This window comes from Solanum dulcamara, chromosome 11 (genome assembly GCF_947179165.1).
Source record: "Solanum dulcamara chromosome 11, daSolDulc1.2, whole genome shotgun sequence".
Taxonomy (NCBI): Eukaryota; Viridiplantae; Streptophyta; class Magnoliopsida; order Solanales; family Solanaceae; genus Solanum; species Solanum dulcamara.
The window spans coordinates 45483342-45500341 of record NC_077247.1 but is presented as its reverse complement, the minus strand read 5'-3'; the positions used below and the strand labels follow the sequence as shown (position 1 = coordinate 45500341).

The 17000-nt window shown below is 33.1% G+C and overlaps 1 protein-coding gene across 1 annotated transcript; it reads left to right on the top strand.

Annotated features, from left to right (window-relative positions):
* The first annotated feature begins 354 nt into the window (after positions 1–354).
* LOC129873088 (integrin-linked protein kinase 1-like) lies at positions 355–9531 on the top strand. Its single transcript, XM_055948092.1, has 12 exons — positions 355–1226; positions 2868–2942; positions 3085–3180; positions 4081–4166; positions 4296–4416; positions 4623–4702; positions 5755–5817; positions 5974–6092; positions 6370–6455; positions 7183–7304; positions 8530–8641; positions 9217–9531. Exons 1-12 carry the CDS (start codon positions 903–905, stop codon positions 9316–9318), a joined length of 1386 nt encoding a protein of 461 aa, XP_055804067.1. The 5' UTR covers positions 355–902; the 3' UTR covers positions 9319–9531.
* The last annotated feature ends 7469 nt before the right edge of the window (positions 9532–17000 follow it).

The following is a 17000-nucleotide window of genomic DNA, read 5'->3' as shown; positions in this document are numbered from 1 at the left end:
ATGTATTGATATTTTCTCAATCATTTAGAGCGAATCAATACAATATTCATAATTCATTTTTACGTATGCACTTTTATAGCTTTCCAAAATGAATTTTATATTTTTAATTTACTCGTATCGATCTGCAACTTATAAATTAATTCTTAGCCACCAAGTTGGAAAATATAACTACATACACTTGAACACCCCTAAGAATAAACAATGTTGAAATAACCCCAATATTTAGATGAAATTACAAACTGACCCCGTTCGTTATAGTTGGTTTAACTTCCATTCCGACCAACTTGCGCGTCATTTCGCGTAAAATCAGATTCTCCACCAGGCGCATCCGTCGACGCGTGATAACCACGTGCCTTCTTCCTTATGAACATTGTCAACGTCTACCAATCCTCACTTTTTTCCTTTTTTTTTTCACTTTCCTAAAACCCTTTGAAACTCTTAAAAACATCAAACTCTTATCCTTTAAATAGCCCCCATTGAAAGCAAAGATTCATTTTTTGAAGTAGGCCCTATCTATTATTATCTTTAAACTGTCTTGTTCAACTGTTAATTTTTCAATAATTTCCAATAAAAAACCTCTTTTTTCTTTTCTTTTTCAAGTTTCTTCACCTCTGATCCAAAATTTGGTCGATACAAGAAGTTTCAAGACTACCCTTTTTGCTATCTTTGGATTCTTGAAAAGCTTTAGTTTGAAGCAATAAGTTTTTCTGACACCCTTTTTGCAGATTTTGGATTCTTGAAAAGCTTTGATTTTTTTCCTTGTTTTGTGCTTCTGAAGCTGTCGTATTCTTTATTACTGCTTTTTAAGTCAAATTAATGTTTCAGTAGGCTTGTTAGGTAAGTGGTTGCAGATCTTATAAAAGGGGTTCAAGCAAATTAGTTATTGGAATCTTGATCTTGAAATGGAACCAGTAAGATTTTTATTGGGTAAGCAATCGTCCCTTGCACCAGAAAGGGTGGTTGCGGCAGTGGAAATTGAGAGTGAAGATGGGGAAGAAGGGGATGTTATAGATATTGATCCAAGGATCAGGCTGATGTATTCAGCTAATGAGGGTGATATCGAAGGGATCAAGGAGCTTTTGGATTCAGGAACTGATGTAAACTTTCGAGACGATGATGAGAGGACTGCCCTACATGTTGCTGCTTGTCAAGGTTACAGTGATGTTGTGCAGCTGTTGCTTGAGAATGGGGCTGAAATTGATTCCAAAGATCGCTGGGGAAGCACGGTATATCTCATTAAACTAGTTTTATTATCATATAACTTTTGTGTTAGCCCTTTTGGATGGACAAAAACAATTTGTACTTATTTGACTAATGCTAACTTTAAGCATAAAGTTCTTAAATCAGTCAAAAATGAAAAGTTTCTTTGATCCTTATTTTAACTAAATTCCCAAACTACCCTTTTTATTCTTTTAACCCTAAAATTCACGTCATTTTCCTCATTTAAGCATTTTTATCCAAACATTCAACTGCTTATTTATAAAAATAACTTTCAGCACTTCAAAGTTCTAAAAGCACTTTATACATAAAAGTTATTTTTTAAGCCCACGGGCTCATAGTGAGATAATGTGTGATTGTGATTATGATTTTATATTGTTAACATCTTCACTTTTGGGTAGTTAGCTGGTATTGGAGAAAAAGGTCTAGACCTTTGCATTCTGTTTTTATTTATATATATGTTAATCAAATCCAAACTTGATTCAGTTGGGTTGATGAATTCATTTGTTAAAAAGTGTCCTAAGAGAGTTCTGTGGGACAAAATTCTAAATGGAATTATATGAATGGTTATAAATATGGTACTTTTGCTGTAGGGATTTTGTTTAATGAATAACATTTGCCTCATCCTGCCTTATGGTAGTTTGCTTGGTTAAATGGCATACTAAGGTGAAAAACATGTAATAAAGCCTTGGTGGATGTTTGTACCCTTATACGTCATGTAAATATTGTCAAATGAGAACTTTATCGGCTGTAAGATATTTCAAGGGTTCTAAAGCTCATATAATATCTGTTCCTTGTGAGAGGATAAAGCAATTGTATGACGAGCTATCATAGTCTCTTCGTCTATATGATAAATGTCAAGCGTCCTAAAGTTATTTTTAGGCTTTTGATCTCCGAAACCACCATAAGGTTTGGCATATGAAGAGATGACAGCCTTTCGGCTTCTTTAAGAAGATATGTCCTTTCACAAATATAGGCAGTGAAACTAAAGAGTTTAGTTTATATGCATGATATGTTTGTAAATAGGGGAGTTCAAATCGATTGGTTGGCATCTGGTATCCAATGTTTATTTGACAACTTCTGGTCTTCTACTTCATTAATATATAAATTACAATTATTTGCAGAATGAGTCAAAAATCAAAAGATGCCTTGAAAATATTATCTACTTCTTGATAAGAAGAACTCAGTAGTATAAATTGTGATGTTTGTTTTCTAATGATTTCAGCCAAAAATAAGAATTATGTTTGGGGCTTCAGCTGGTTTGGAAAACCTGAGCTTCTAATAGTTTCTTTTCTTTGTCTGAATTTCTCTCGCCACCACTGTGTGAACTTCTAAATTTTCTAGAGCTACTTCAGTTTTCTTAGTCTATGAGTCCATTGTTCTTCTTCTAGTATCAAGGTTGTTTTACTTGTTAGCAGAAAATCTATCAGGTCATAATATCTCTGTAATATCAAGGAGACCTGAGCAATGCAGCTCCCAGTTGTTTTACTTCCAACCCCTATTTGCATTGAGGGAAGAGTAAGAAATGACAATAGCATTGTCATGAATTACCAACCATTATTGACACAATGTTTCCATCTAAAACTATCAAGTATCCTGCTTTTCCTATTGATCAACATGTTCTGAGCAATCTGATCTTTGTTGAGCAGCCTCTTGGAGATGCAATACATTATAAAAATCATCATGTGATCAAGCTACTGGAGCAATATGGTGCCAAGCCTCCTGTAAGTTTTACTTTCCGTTCTATTTACTCATTAAGTGATTAAAAAACTGTAAGAAAGAAAACTTTTGTTTCCGTTGTACAAAAGATTGCTTGGCTTTATTGCTGTCTAAATTTTGTTTTGGAAAAATAAAATTCTCATCCAGATGGCTCCCATGCATGTCAATAATTCACGTGAAGTTCCAGAATATGAGATTGATGCTAAAGAACTTGATTTCACGAACAGCATTGAATTGGCCAAGGTAATTGTTTTGATTTTTTGGTGACTACAGAATCTCGTGTATGTTACTTAGGGGGTTCATGCCTCTTTCCCACAGAGTCTAAACATCTAAATACTTTTCTTTTTCCTGTCTCTTATTTTTGTTTTAATTTTATTCTGTTGAACTATTTTTAAAAAAAGTGATATCTTTGCTTTTACTTAATCTGGTATGGTACTTTATCCACACACAAAAAAGAAGCTAATCTGGTATGATTTTGGCAGTAACAAGTATGGATACTTGTTAGTTGTTAGAGTTTTGCATTGACATGTCATGGTATCACCACATGTCATAGTGTCATACTCATTTAGTTCAAGAAAGGAGGTATTAGTTTCTTTCACCGAGCAACTCAGGTCCCATGTACCTCCAAGGTTTGGTAGATCTTTTGAAGAGCTGGTTAATGGAATGAGAATAAATATAAATGTTTAGAGGTAAGATCCCAAGGAGATGGCTTATAGTTGAGGCATAGGAGAAAAACTTAGATATCCTAACGTTCAAATTTCCACTATAAATGCTCAGTGCGAGCCCATTTGCTTTGTTGTTGTAGGAGACCCCAGTGGACTAGTTGAGGTGCTGGTCTGGACATCAGCACTCAAAAATAAATTAAAATAGAGAAAAAGTTTTTAAAAAATTAAGGGATCACTAAAGGATACCACATGTAGCCTAATTAATCACATCTTTTCTTGATCTAATGAAAGCTGTTCAGATGGTAAGGATAAGTCATCTTCTTTGGTGTTTCTGTCATAAGAAATCCTAATATTAGGGTGGTACGTTTGGAAAAAGCTGGGAATATCCACAAAGTGCTTTTCCTATTCCTCTAGTATATTGCTCCGATCTACAAGCTTTTGCTTCTGTATCTTTCTGATGATTCCTGAAATATTGTAGGGAACCTTTCATATTGCCTCATGGCGTGGAATACAAGTTGCTGTGAAAAGGTTTGGAGATGATGAGATTGCTGATGAGGATAAAGTGTGAGTATAAGATACCAATACTGCTGTGGAATCTTCTAATGAGAACAGAAAAGCCATAACAGCTTCTTCTTCACATTGTTTAGCTCTTGTCATATCTCACTTATTTATTACATATTCGGATATTTGTAGGACGGCATTCAGAGACGAGCTTGCACTGCTCCAGAAGATTAGACATCCAAATGTTGTCCAATTTCTTGGTGCTGTAACACAAAGTAGCCCGATGATGATAGTGACAGAATACTTACCAAAGGTAGTCCCAAATTTACTCTCTTGTTTTTGGTTTATCTATAATTATTGTGGTGTGTATGGTTATGTTTCACAACATTTCACTAGACCATGAACATTTTAGTTATTCAACACATGTGTCTTAGTTGATTCCTTTCTCTATTTTGTTCTTTTCTAGCAAAAGCAACACCTATGATACTCAATGTCTTTTTCATGGCTATATATTTTCAGGGTGATCTCCATGCATATTTGAAGAGTGAAGGACCTCTTAGACCAACAAAAGCTATCAGATTTGCAATGGACATCGCAAGGTTCACAAGCCACTCTACGCTATTAGCTAATGCTATAAACTCACTACGTAATAACATGAACAAAAAAAAAATCACATGACCGACACTTGTAAAAATGTCTGCAACCTGGGGAACTTTGTGGAGTAACATTTAAATCCATAGCAACTTGCATATCTCTTGGTGTTAAATTCTAAAAATTACCCTCTTTGGGAGGCAGAGCAAGTAATCAGTCTGCTGTTGATTATACTTCTGAGAAAATTTATTGCTTAATTCATCTAGTAGTTTGTTATGAATCTTTTGATTAACATCTATTGTATTTCTTAAAGATCCCATCTGGTGTTTGCATATCCACTGGTAATATTAATAAAAAGAAGAAACGAAAATAGAAGATCATACTTGTTAATGGACATGCCACTTTTTCTTCAATCGCGAGGTTATCTGCTGACCTAGTATTGTAATGTCCTGCATATCACTTTAAGCTGACCCTAGGAATATCAAATAGGATATATTTAGTAAATGAAAAGGAGAAAAGCATATCGAGAAGATGCAACACTGGTTGCTTTTTCCATCAGTCAATATTGTAAGTTAATAAACATAATCTGATATTGCTCTCTACTTCCCACTTTGTTTGACCTGCTTCCAAGCCAAAAATTATGCCCTGTAGTATTCTATATTATTTCAAATATAATGTGATATCTTTATACCCATTTCAAGTCGTCGTACTATTTAATATATCATAAATCATTGGAATCATTCTCTTGAGCTCTGAGATAGTCAATACAGCTCAAACAAATTGGATTGGAGCATTAAGGATCTCTCCAAAAGTTAATTTCTAATTCTATTAAAATTTATATTTCCAAATTTCACTTCAATTTCCACAGCTGCTTGGCATGTGAAACATTTGATTATGTTTATTTTCTTTGTATCAGCTCGTCCTTGTTATTTACTAAAATAATCATCAAATATACTGTTCCTATCGTATGGAGTAGAAGCTTTGAATGATTCATGTTATCCCTGAATCATAATGTGCATAAGTAGAATTTTAACCACTGTTGTGTTTTATATTGTTGCAGGGGAATGAACTATCTACATGAAATTAGACCGGAAGCGATTATTCATCGTGACCTAGAGCCTTCGTAAGTTCTCCTCTTTTCTTAGGTTTTCTTTGATTCCGTTTATGTATGCCAATTCCCATCCAAGTTTTGTTGACAAGCCTCAATCTTCGAAGTTCCCCTCTTTCAAAATTGAGTTCCTTTATCTTAATGTTTTAATATTTTCACATGACATAACAGAAATATTTTGCGGGATGATACGGGACACCTGAAAGTTGCTGATTTTGGAGTTAGCAAGCTATTGAAAGTTACCAACAGGGTCAAAGAAGATAAGCCTCTGACATGTGATAACACATCTTGTGAGTACTCCTTTCTTTTAGGTATCACAACGATTCTTTTCCAATGAAGAACCATGCTGACATTTGACACAGCCTCGACAGAATTTGTGACACTGTTGTTGCTGCTTATTTGGATGTAAAATTCCTGCCGGTCTAATTTTTTAAAAAATTGTTCAGCATTGCATGGTGGCACAATTGCTTCTACTGATCCATTTCTGTTGATTGATGTTGCTGATTAATATTTGGAAATCTCTTAACATGTTTCCTTTTTGCTTTTTGTTTTGTTGGAAATAAATAGGCCGATATGTAGCTCCAGAGGTTTTCAAAAATGAGGAATATGATACCAAAGTTGATGTCTTTTCCTTTGCTTTAATTTTGCAAGAGGTAACATTTTCTTTGTCCGTTTGAATTTTTTGAACTTAAGTAATGACAGCTTTTTAGTTCACTCATTGTGGATTATATGTATAAAAATATAAATGTGCATAAAACCGTAGGTTTTGCATGTACTATAAATCAATGAAGATCCTTTTTCTGACTTTGAACTTGATTGCCTTTTAATTTCTTCATAGCCATGAATATGTGTGTATCTATCTACTTGAAAGTTGTGGCACTGAGATGATTGATCTAGCTACATGACTCTGATCTTGTATAATCCTTAATATAGTTTCTTTATAACATGCTTTTCATGCAATACAATCAAGAGAAGATTTGTTGTGATGAAATGTCGGGCACTATCTTTAGTTTTCCTTTTATAAAACAATGTCTTTAATAGAACTCTTGCTATCCTAAAGGAGAATTGTAAATTGATTGTCATTATGCAATTGGTTGTTATTTGTAGACAGTGTTAACTATCTGATGAGGAAACTGACAGCAGAACGATTACCTTATGCAGTGGTGACTGCAAGTTTTATTTTCTACCATCTAGATAAATCAGTACTGCAACATAAATTGATTGTTCTATACTTGTGTTGATCTGCTCTATGATGCTAGAAACCGCAAAAACTTCTAAATTGTGCTTTATGAACTTCCATAAGCCAAGGATGTGCATATTTTCTATTTTTGTTTCCACAAATGAGTTGGGATTTGATAATTGTGCTGTCGTGTACTTTAGATGATTGAAGGCTGCTCCCCTTTCGAAGCAAAGAGAGAAAATGAAGTACCTAAATACTATGCTGCTAAGGAGCGCCCTCCTTTTAAAGCTCCAGCAAAGTTTTATGCCCATGGCCTGAGGGAGTAAGTTCTCTATCAGTTTCTTTGTGAAATTCCATAGTCTAATACTTGCAAATGCACTGGAAATTCTCTGTTCTCATTGTTATTTAAGAAAATTATGACGATTAAGATATCAAGTAAAATTCGAGAACATTTTATTTATGACTGGTCTAGCTCTAAGTACTGTCTACAATAACTATCACAATTTACATGTGTGAAAAGAGTAAGAATAACAAGAAAAGTACACTTTGTGGACATGCTTCTTCATTTAACCATAAATATGCTTACAGAAGAAAGAATAAGAAATTAAACGGAGATAGGTAGAGACAAAAAGTAAAATGGGAGAAAGAGATGGATATGTGTGGGGTGTATACCGGCAGAGTTGCTGCTCGGAGGACCAAGCTTGACTGCTACAAGTTTGGTATATTGTCTTCTCTTTGTCGGCAGATGTTATAGTCGCATGTCACTTATCCCACCAATACGGCATCAAAAGACCTTCCTGGCTCATCCCTAGACACTCTAAGATCCTTTCTCGAACGTGATTTCATTTCAAATCAATCTAGTTCCTATTCTAAGTGCCTCAAAGGCTGCTTATAGAAAACGAAGCTTTCACCTATGAGTTTGCCTTGTGTTCTACTTGGTCGCATACCCAGATGGAAACTAAGCTCCCACTCATGACCCATTTAACAAGCTACGCCAAGTAAGAAGTGTGGAACGATTAGTTTATAAGGACCATTAAGGAAAGTGTATGTTAAATCACATCTAGTTCCCTGTGTTCTGACAAATAAGTTATAACCCTTCATTTGTTAAAATTTCTTTTTAAGTGCCCATGGCAGCTTTTTATGTGATAATTAGAATATTTATTGCAGCGAAGTTCCGTATATCGATGTTCTACAGTTCAATAACCATCCTTTCCTTGTGTGCAACTTTATGGAGGATATATAAATGACAATAGACATTCCCCTGCAATTTATGAACAGAACAGTTTAGGTGTAAAACTAAAGAAAAGGAAGTGGATCCAGAAGTCAATTTGTAACTCTCTTTGATTCTACTTATTCTACAGTTTTCTAGGTTTACAACTGTGGGTCTATATTTGATACTTCTTCAGATATTCAATAATGAACTGGTTTACTGTGAATCAATTACTTTATTTTCCACAGTACAGTTTTTAACTTTTTATGGTTACAAAATCATCACTGTATTGTTGATATTACTGCTGATTTAATAAGAGTTGATTTTGGTTTGCCAGGCTGATTGAAGAATGTTGGAATGAGAAGCCGGCCATGCGTCCAACTTTTAAGAAAATTATTCCAAGGCTCGAGGCCATTTACAACAAATTTGGCCACAAAAGGCGTTGGAAGGTAAACATTTCAGTCATTGAGCTCCTTTCCACCATCTCTATGCACTTATAAATAGTGCTTGGTGATATGTATTCTGGACTTCTCATATTGGAGGTCAATGAGTTAAAACTATTTTCCAAGCCTAGTGAAGTAGAGATGTGTTACCTAAATCACCTGAGCATCTGTGATTGCATAAGTAGTTCTTATACATTCCGTTCACCTTTCCATGCTTCAACAAGGTAGTAAATAATAATTGCATAAAATTGACAGGAAAAAAAATGTGCGGATGTTCAGATTGATAGAGTCTCTTTCTGGTTTTCTGCTGATTTTCATACCTAGTACTAGAGGACAAGCCAGTGTTTTCAAAAATTTTCCCTTTCTTTTTTCTTCTTTCTTTCCTTAGTACTTGTCTCATCCACATAGTCAGAGATGGTATACAATTTTGGCTAGGCTTAAAGGTGCCTGAGTCTCAGCGATGGCCTGTATTGTGTTTTGGGAAATATAGTTTTGTTGCTACTTCAATGCTCCTATATATATGATCATTCTGAGTTAAGCATAGATCTCTCTTTTCATCTTGTATATGTTTCCCTATGCAGGTTAGACCATTGAAATGTTTCCAGAATTTCGAGGCCATGTGGAAGAAAGAAAGTTCAAGTTTAAGTAGGAATGGATCATCTAGGTCAAACATCAGCATCTAGCAAATTGTGGATATTTCCTTTGTTCAAGCGTGCATATGTTTCCTTCACAGATTTCTGCCAAAGATTTCAGTTTGTAGGAAGTTGTATCACTTTTTTTAGCTTTAAATCTCTACATGTCCAAAACAAAATGGTCATCCTTTTTTCCTTTGCCTCTTTCTATTGAGATCTATATTGTCTATGAACATTATATTAGATCAATATTCATGGTGCAAATGCTATGTTTTCTTCTCTCTTTGTTTTGTGGAAGCATCTAAATAGCATATTGACTTGAAAATTGAAGGAATCCCATAAGATTATATTTTCCTCTCTTTGGTATACCAGGAGCGATAGGATTAGAAATGAGGTTATTCGGGACAAGGTGGGAGTGACCTCGATGGAAGACAAGATGCGGAAAATGCGATTGAAATGGTTTGGGCATGTGAAGAGGAGAGACACAAGTGCCTCAGTGCGGAGATGTGAGAGGCTGATCATGGATGATTATAGAAGAGGTAGGGGTAGACCGAAGAAGTATTGGGGAGAGGTGATTAGACAGGACATGACGCAGTTACAACTTACAGAGGACATGACCTTAGATAGGAGGGCGTGGATGACCCACATTAGGGTAGAAGGCTAGTTCATAGTCCCGTTATTCTTCCCTATTCGTAGGCGTAGTAGTGCGTTACGATCACTTACGCTCTGATTTCTACTATTTTTGTTATTTATGTTATTATATAATACTTTTATACTCTATTTTATTTATGACGCTTTCGTTATCTATTATCTCATAGATCTTTGAATTTCTAAACCGTATCTGACCTTTTATTATGTTTTTATTGAGCTGAGGGTCTCCCGGAAACAACCGTCCTATCTTGGTAGGAGTAAGGTCTGCGTACACTCTACCCTCCCCAGACCCCACGATGTGAAATTTTACTGGGTTGTTGTTGTTGTTGTTGTTGTTGGTATAAAACATAGAGACCATGGTCAAAATTCAACAGAGACAAAAAGAGAAATAATAGGAGATTAATTATTTTCATCTACCTAAGCCTTAGTGGATAGAATTAATCGAAATGTGCTGGAGGGGAGGTGCTAGGTACTTGATGAAATAGTTCAGGTGCACGTAACATGTGTTGGAGAGAGGTTCTACGTACTTGAGGGGCAAAAGAACCCTTTAATGGAAAATTATATTGTATATATAAATTCAATTTTTATTTTTATATATATACCGCAAATGGTGAATCCCTTTGTAAAAATCGTACCTCCGCCATTGCGATTCTTCACAAAGAAAGGGGAAAAAAAGGTAATGTCCCTCAAAACTTTCCCAAAGATTTAGGTTAAAGCATCTCTCTTACTTCCCAAAGATTTAGGTCAAGGTATCTTTATGAAATCCAGACTCTACACAGCCTATGTGGGGACACTGAGCAAAGCCAGCACATAATATTGACTACAAAAACTCTATTGAAAACACCATACATATTGTTAGCTAAATTAGTTAAGTTTTTATCTTGTAGGACCACATTCCCATTACAAATGCTTTCCCAATATAGAAACACAATGAATATCTACATATTCTTACTATATGCTCCCAAATTTACTCTAATTTTATGGTATTTTGCCTCTCTAGTATTTTATCTTAGCCTTAAGTATTATCTCAACTAGTGTAAGGAGTTGCTTAGGGTGTGTTTTGTACGGACAAAAATATTTTTCAGAAAAATTATTAGGTATATTATATTTATTTTCTTGTGTTCGGTACATAAGCAAAATATATTACTCTCTAAATCCTTTTGTATATAGTTAGACAAAAACTATGAGAGGTAGGGATGGGGCTATGATGTTGGTGGTGAAGATGAGGTACGTTGAATGGTGGAGCTTGTTCTCCGTACTTCCACTAAGGAAGTCACACTACTAAAAAAATCACTATTTTCCTGCTGAATTTCCAATTGAAAAATGTTTAGTGACAATTTTCGCTGATATTTTGATTGAATCGGTGTGAAAAGAAAAAAATAATAAATATATTAGATGGAAAAATTAGGAAGCTTCTCACTATTTCAGTGAGAATCTATTTCCGCATTTTTTTAGTGAACTAGTTTGATCAGAAATGAGTGAGAAAATCATATTCTATAGCATAAATTTCTCACTGATTCGCATCTCGCGGTGAGAAAAAACTTTATTTCTAGTAGCATCATTTTTCTAATTTATCTTTTTTTAAAATGTTCTCTAAGAATTTTGATCAATCAAACATGTGAAAATTGAAATAAAAATATTTTCCACCGTACCGAGCACAACCTTAATTAAGAAACATTTGATATAAATACACACATCCATATAGTGTAACTTTTAAGTAAGGCTTTGTACAAGATACCATTTTAGTCAAATTTCTCATATAGCTGAGAAGCAATAAAATAGAAAAGTATTTCATGGGTTTGGTTTGGAGTTACTTTCATGATAAGTATTTGATGTATTTAGTTCTTCGTTTCGTAAGTAGAAAATTGATATGTTACTCAATAAGGTACTTAGATTAACATGACCTAAAGTTTTTGCTGGTTCAATCTGTTGAATATGGCTCTTCCAAAGAGGAATTTTTTTGGGGTCCAAATTGTAAGAGAGTGTTATATTATCCCACACTAGTTGATAGAATTGAGAAATGCTCCTCTCACGGGTAACTTTTACGGATAAGTTAGGCTCAAAGTTCATTTTTTTTTTACTTATCTATGTTCTTTAGCTTATCAATGCCCTTTCATGTTAAGATTATTTACATTCCAGATTCTGAACCCCAGGCGTGTCACACATTGATTAAATGAATAAGCTATTTTATTTTTATATGGTCTAAGCATTATTTAGTTAATTTTTGGAGGGATTACATAAATCCACAGTGTTAAGAGCTAATTTTTTCAAATTACAAAAATTCCTTAAATTTGGTGGAATTCGGATACATTCCAAAACGCCCTGATACATCGCGTAAAGTGATGTATCCGATCGATACATCGCGTAAAGTGATGTATCCGATCGATACATCGCATAAAGTGAAAGTGATGTATTCGACGTCTTGATATATCGATATATCGCGTAAAGTGATGTATCTGAGAATAAGGGGATTTTTTATAATTTTTTTAAATGATAGAAAATTTTATAAAATATAATAAATAAATTATATATTTAAGTAATTTTTCTCATTTAGTTAGGCACAACGTTCATTTTTTTAAACACATTAAAGAATTAGGAAAGGGACAGAAATGAAGTTCACGGCCAAAAGTTGGTGTAAGTTATAATTTGATAGACCTGTGAAGCAATAATTGGACGAGGACTATACTCTTTTGCAAAAAAATGAACTGAAATTTCCCTAAAAAACTCATGTTGTTTTGTGGTCCCATTCGTCATAATGAACAATATTGGCTGTTTGTACAAGAGTTTGGAGAAGAGAGCAAGTGTATTTTTACCTATCATAATAATTAATGAGAAAGTTCAAGCAATCAATCTGATAATCCAGACATAATTGAACATAATTATTCATACTTTCAACACACAAGGCAAAATAAAAATATATAAGCTTTGATTTCACCAACATACTGGATATATCATTCAGTGATGAAGTCAGAATTTTTATTAAATATGAATAAAGTGCCTGAGCTTGCTATATCATTAATAACGCTCTACCAATTTTTGAGTATATAAAATGAATTACGTACTAGTATGAACTTAAAGTTATCTGGTGAAGTATATGATTTTTCTTTTTCTTTATATAAGAACGTTTAAGATAAGATTTGTCTAACCATTAATCATTCCCACAGGCCACATATATAAGTGATTTTGATATATGTGCAATTGAGTGTTTCCCTTTCTTAAACAATGCTCCCGTTTGGCCATACATTATTTGTCCATGAAATTTGGTCTATTTATGCAAATTTGTCTTCAAAAAACTTTCAAAGTTCCAAGCTAATTTTGAGTGAAATTTCACTTCAACTTATAATTTTTCAATTAAAATTCATGTCCTAAAACAAATTTGAATTCCAATTAAAAATATTTCAACAAACTTCAAAAACTCTTTTTTTTTTATTTCAAATTTTGACTAGACGCTAGCTAAATAAAATAGGCAAAATGTTGGGATGAAGCTGGAGTTGATACACATTATCCATGAGAGAGTAGCAGCATCCTCTCATGTATTCCATGAGTGAGTAGCTACCCTAAACCTATAGTACGATAGTAAAATTATGACCCGTCGAATATGCCTAAACTTGAACAATTTAATGATCGGCTTATTCATAAGCTCAGTCCATTATGATTCGCTAAAATTTATTTTTCTTCTTAAATTTGAGATGATGACCTATATATGCAGTCTAAATTGATTCATTATTTTTTTTAATCTAAATAAAAGAGCTTTTTTGTTTGATATATATATATATATATATATATTATTAAAAAAAATAAAATTAATGTTATTGGGTAATTAAATAAATCAGATTAAATAAAGAAATAAAAACTTGATAAATTGATGAGTGGGGATATGACTCGTTATTTGCTAGCTAATTTTGATCCAGACCAACTAACTTTTGAGTGGTGATCTACAAAAATGGCCTTAAAAGTAAGATATCTTGAATTTTTTTACCTCGTCTGCCTTATGAGTAAAACTTCAAGTTTAACTAGTTTTGCCCCACATGCTCTTCAGAGTCAAAAAAAGTTACTTAAAAGTGTTGTTTATGAGATAAATGGGATCAAAAGTTCAAGACTAGTCATTTTAATTAAGGTCACTGAAAATTCATTTTGAAAAGTTACTAGGTAATTAGTGAAGAGATTTATAAAAGCCGTTCTTGCGAGAAGCAAGAAATGTCGTGAATGGTGGGAGATCAAACTTTTCATACCGGAGGAGTATTCACGGGGGTACTGCAGAACATGTGAATGTAATTTCCTGATTTCAACGAAATTGGATATCGACTCATTTATTAATTCAATCTAGCTTTACCTAAATTTAGTACAAACCATCCCTTTAGATGTTAATTGTCAACACCTCTATTCGAGATTTTAGAAGAATACATCACTAAAACTAGGAAATTAGATGACCTCTCATATATAGTGGCAATATGAACTTGAGCATAAGAATTTAGGCAACAAGTAACCATCCTAATCAAGACTTTTTCTTTACGAAGAAGGAAATAACTCCAATATAACAAAGAATACACTTTCCAAGCAACACAAATAATATTCGTAAATTCACATGTATTCCACATGGGATTTGGCATATTACACACAGTCCCAATAGAATTAAAGTTGTATTTCAATAACCATGGACTATAATATATAATTTGAGCACATTTTTTTTTTCTTTTTCCTTTTGGCACTTGGAGAAAGAACAAGAACCAAATATGCTGCTAATGTAGCATGTAGAATTTGAAAGTTACTTTCAAATTAAAGTTTGTCCCCACTTGATTGCATGCATCAATGTGGTCCTCATCCTAAGATATGGTGAAGATTTGTTTGCATTTCCCTTTAGAAGTTTTGACATTTAAGGATTCTGTTTAACTTCCACAAGCCCTAACCTCCTCATTTATTTTCTATTACTCTCTTCGTTCACTTTTACTTGTTATATATGAACTTGACACATTCATTAAAAAAAACAATGATTGACATGACTATTTTACCACACTATCCCTTATTAAGTAATTAATGTTAAGGATAAAACAGGAAAAAAAATAATTGTTTATTTTTGATATATGAAAAGTGACTAATAAAAATAAAAATATATTTTTGAAATAATGGATAAGTAAAAGTGAACCGAAGGAATATTAGATTTCATCTCTATAAAACTTTGATTCCATCTCTAGGAAAAATGAATCAAAATCCCTTGAAAGCATAAGGTTATATATACCTAGAAAAGAAAGAAATTCCCTACAAACTAATCAGTTTTTGATGCCTTGAATATAAAAAAGAAAAATGACATCATAAGGTTTATGTAAGTACCTTCATTATTTACTTTTTAAAAATACTTCATGACCAAAATGTTTGCGTAAAAGAAGATTATAAAACACATTCATACTTCTTTGACTATCAGATCCAACAGTCTTAAGATTTTTTTAAGGACAAAAAAAATGGGTAACATCATGATTCGTGAAAATGGCTCACAGAGTGTGAACTTCTTCTGTGAACTATTTGTAAGTGGCATGCCAAGCTCAACATGTTATTTGTACGATAATTGCTAGAACATTTGTTTTTATTATTAAACTGAGCTCCCTTAATCATTGATGTAGAAAAAGTTACAATTTGAATTTGCTAATGTTGGGTTTTAAAGGTGTGAATGAGAAATGAAAGGTTGTGACCTTTTCGAAAGGTTGTGACTTTTCCAAAGGGTTGTGACCGTTCCGAAAGATTGTGCCTTTTTCCAAAAAAAAAAAGTTGTGACTTTTTTGAAGAGCTGCGACTTTTCTGAAAGGTTTTGACTTTTGTGAAGGGTTGTGACTTTTGTGATAAGCCACAATAAGCATCTGTTCACACTACCCTTTGTTGTCTATAAATAGAGGATTTTCCTCTCATTTTTAAACACTGAATTTCTTCCTCTTCTGCATATATTTTCTTACAAACAAAGTTGAGTCTTTGTGTGATTTTGTTGCAGGCTTTTGAGTTCGCTGAAATTATTGAAGTTTGAGGTACCGCTACTTCTTTAATAGTTTATCCGTTTTATCTTGGGAGGAAATAATCCATAACCTCGGGTACAGTGAGGGGATTAAATTCCTTAAGGATACACAGTGAATTCTGTGGACTCAAATTTTTTTTAATATTATTTTTATCTTTATAATTTTGAATTTATTAATCTTAATATACGAGGAATAACATCTAAAACATTGTGCGTAAACGAGGCCTAACTAAAGAAATGAACATATATAGGACATTGATTCAGCTAGTAATTGCTATTTTTTATGCATGTTTCAATTTTCCATTGTTACCGTGATATTTTATAAATCACGATTAAGGGTATCAAATAGGCGTGTTAAAGCTACATTTGAGCGGGTTATTGATTAGTATAAAAGCTACTTAGGCTGGTAAAATGGACAAAATAATCAGTTATGGTTCAATCGACCAGCCTAACTCTTACCAAATTTTAATTTTGATATTTTTTATTTTTAAATTTGTTAAATTAACAAAAAAATAATAATACTCTCAACTTTTTTTTCTTTTGGAAATGTACAATATATTTTAAATACAATAATTAAAAATATATTCTTAAGTTCTTATTGGTCAATTGGGCTACATATTCAGCCCAATACTTGGGTGAGACTGAATTATGTCAGTCAAATAGACTAAGTAAATAAATAGACGGATTATTAACTCGAGACATGAACAAGTTGCGGTGGTCATGTTTTCATGGGCACAATTTCCAAATTGTTAATGATTGATTAAAAGAGGAGTTATACAAAAATTGAACGCGTTAGAGTACTTATTTTTTTGAAATGTTTGGTGATAAATTGAAAACTCAGAAATAATAGAAAAGAAAGTATTAATATTTGTATCTAATTCTATAGCCATGATTGACTCGTTTCTTCTTTTCATTTTATCTTTTAGTCCTGCAATTCATTAATAATAAGTTCTATTGTTCTTATTTTTTGAATAATAAGATTCAACATTTTTAAAAGTTATTTCTTTAATAAAATGATCCTATAATAGATTTCACCTCATGAGACAATCAGTTATCTCAACTATTTTTACTAACTAATTAATTT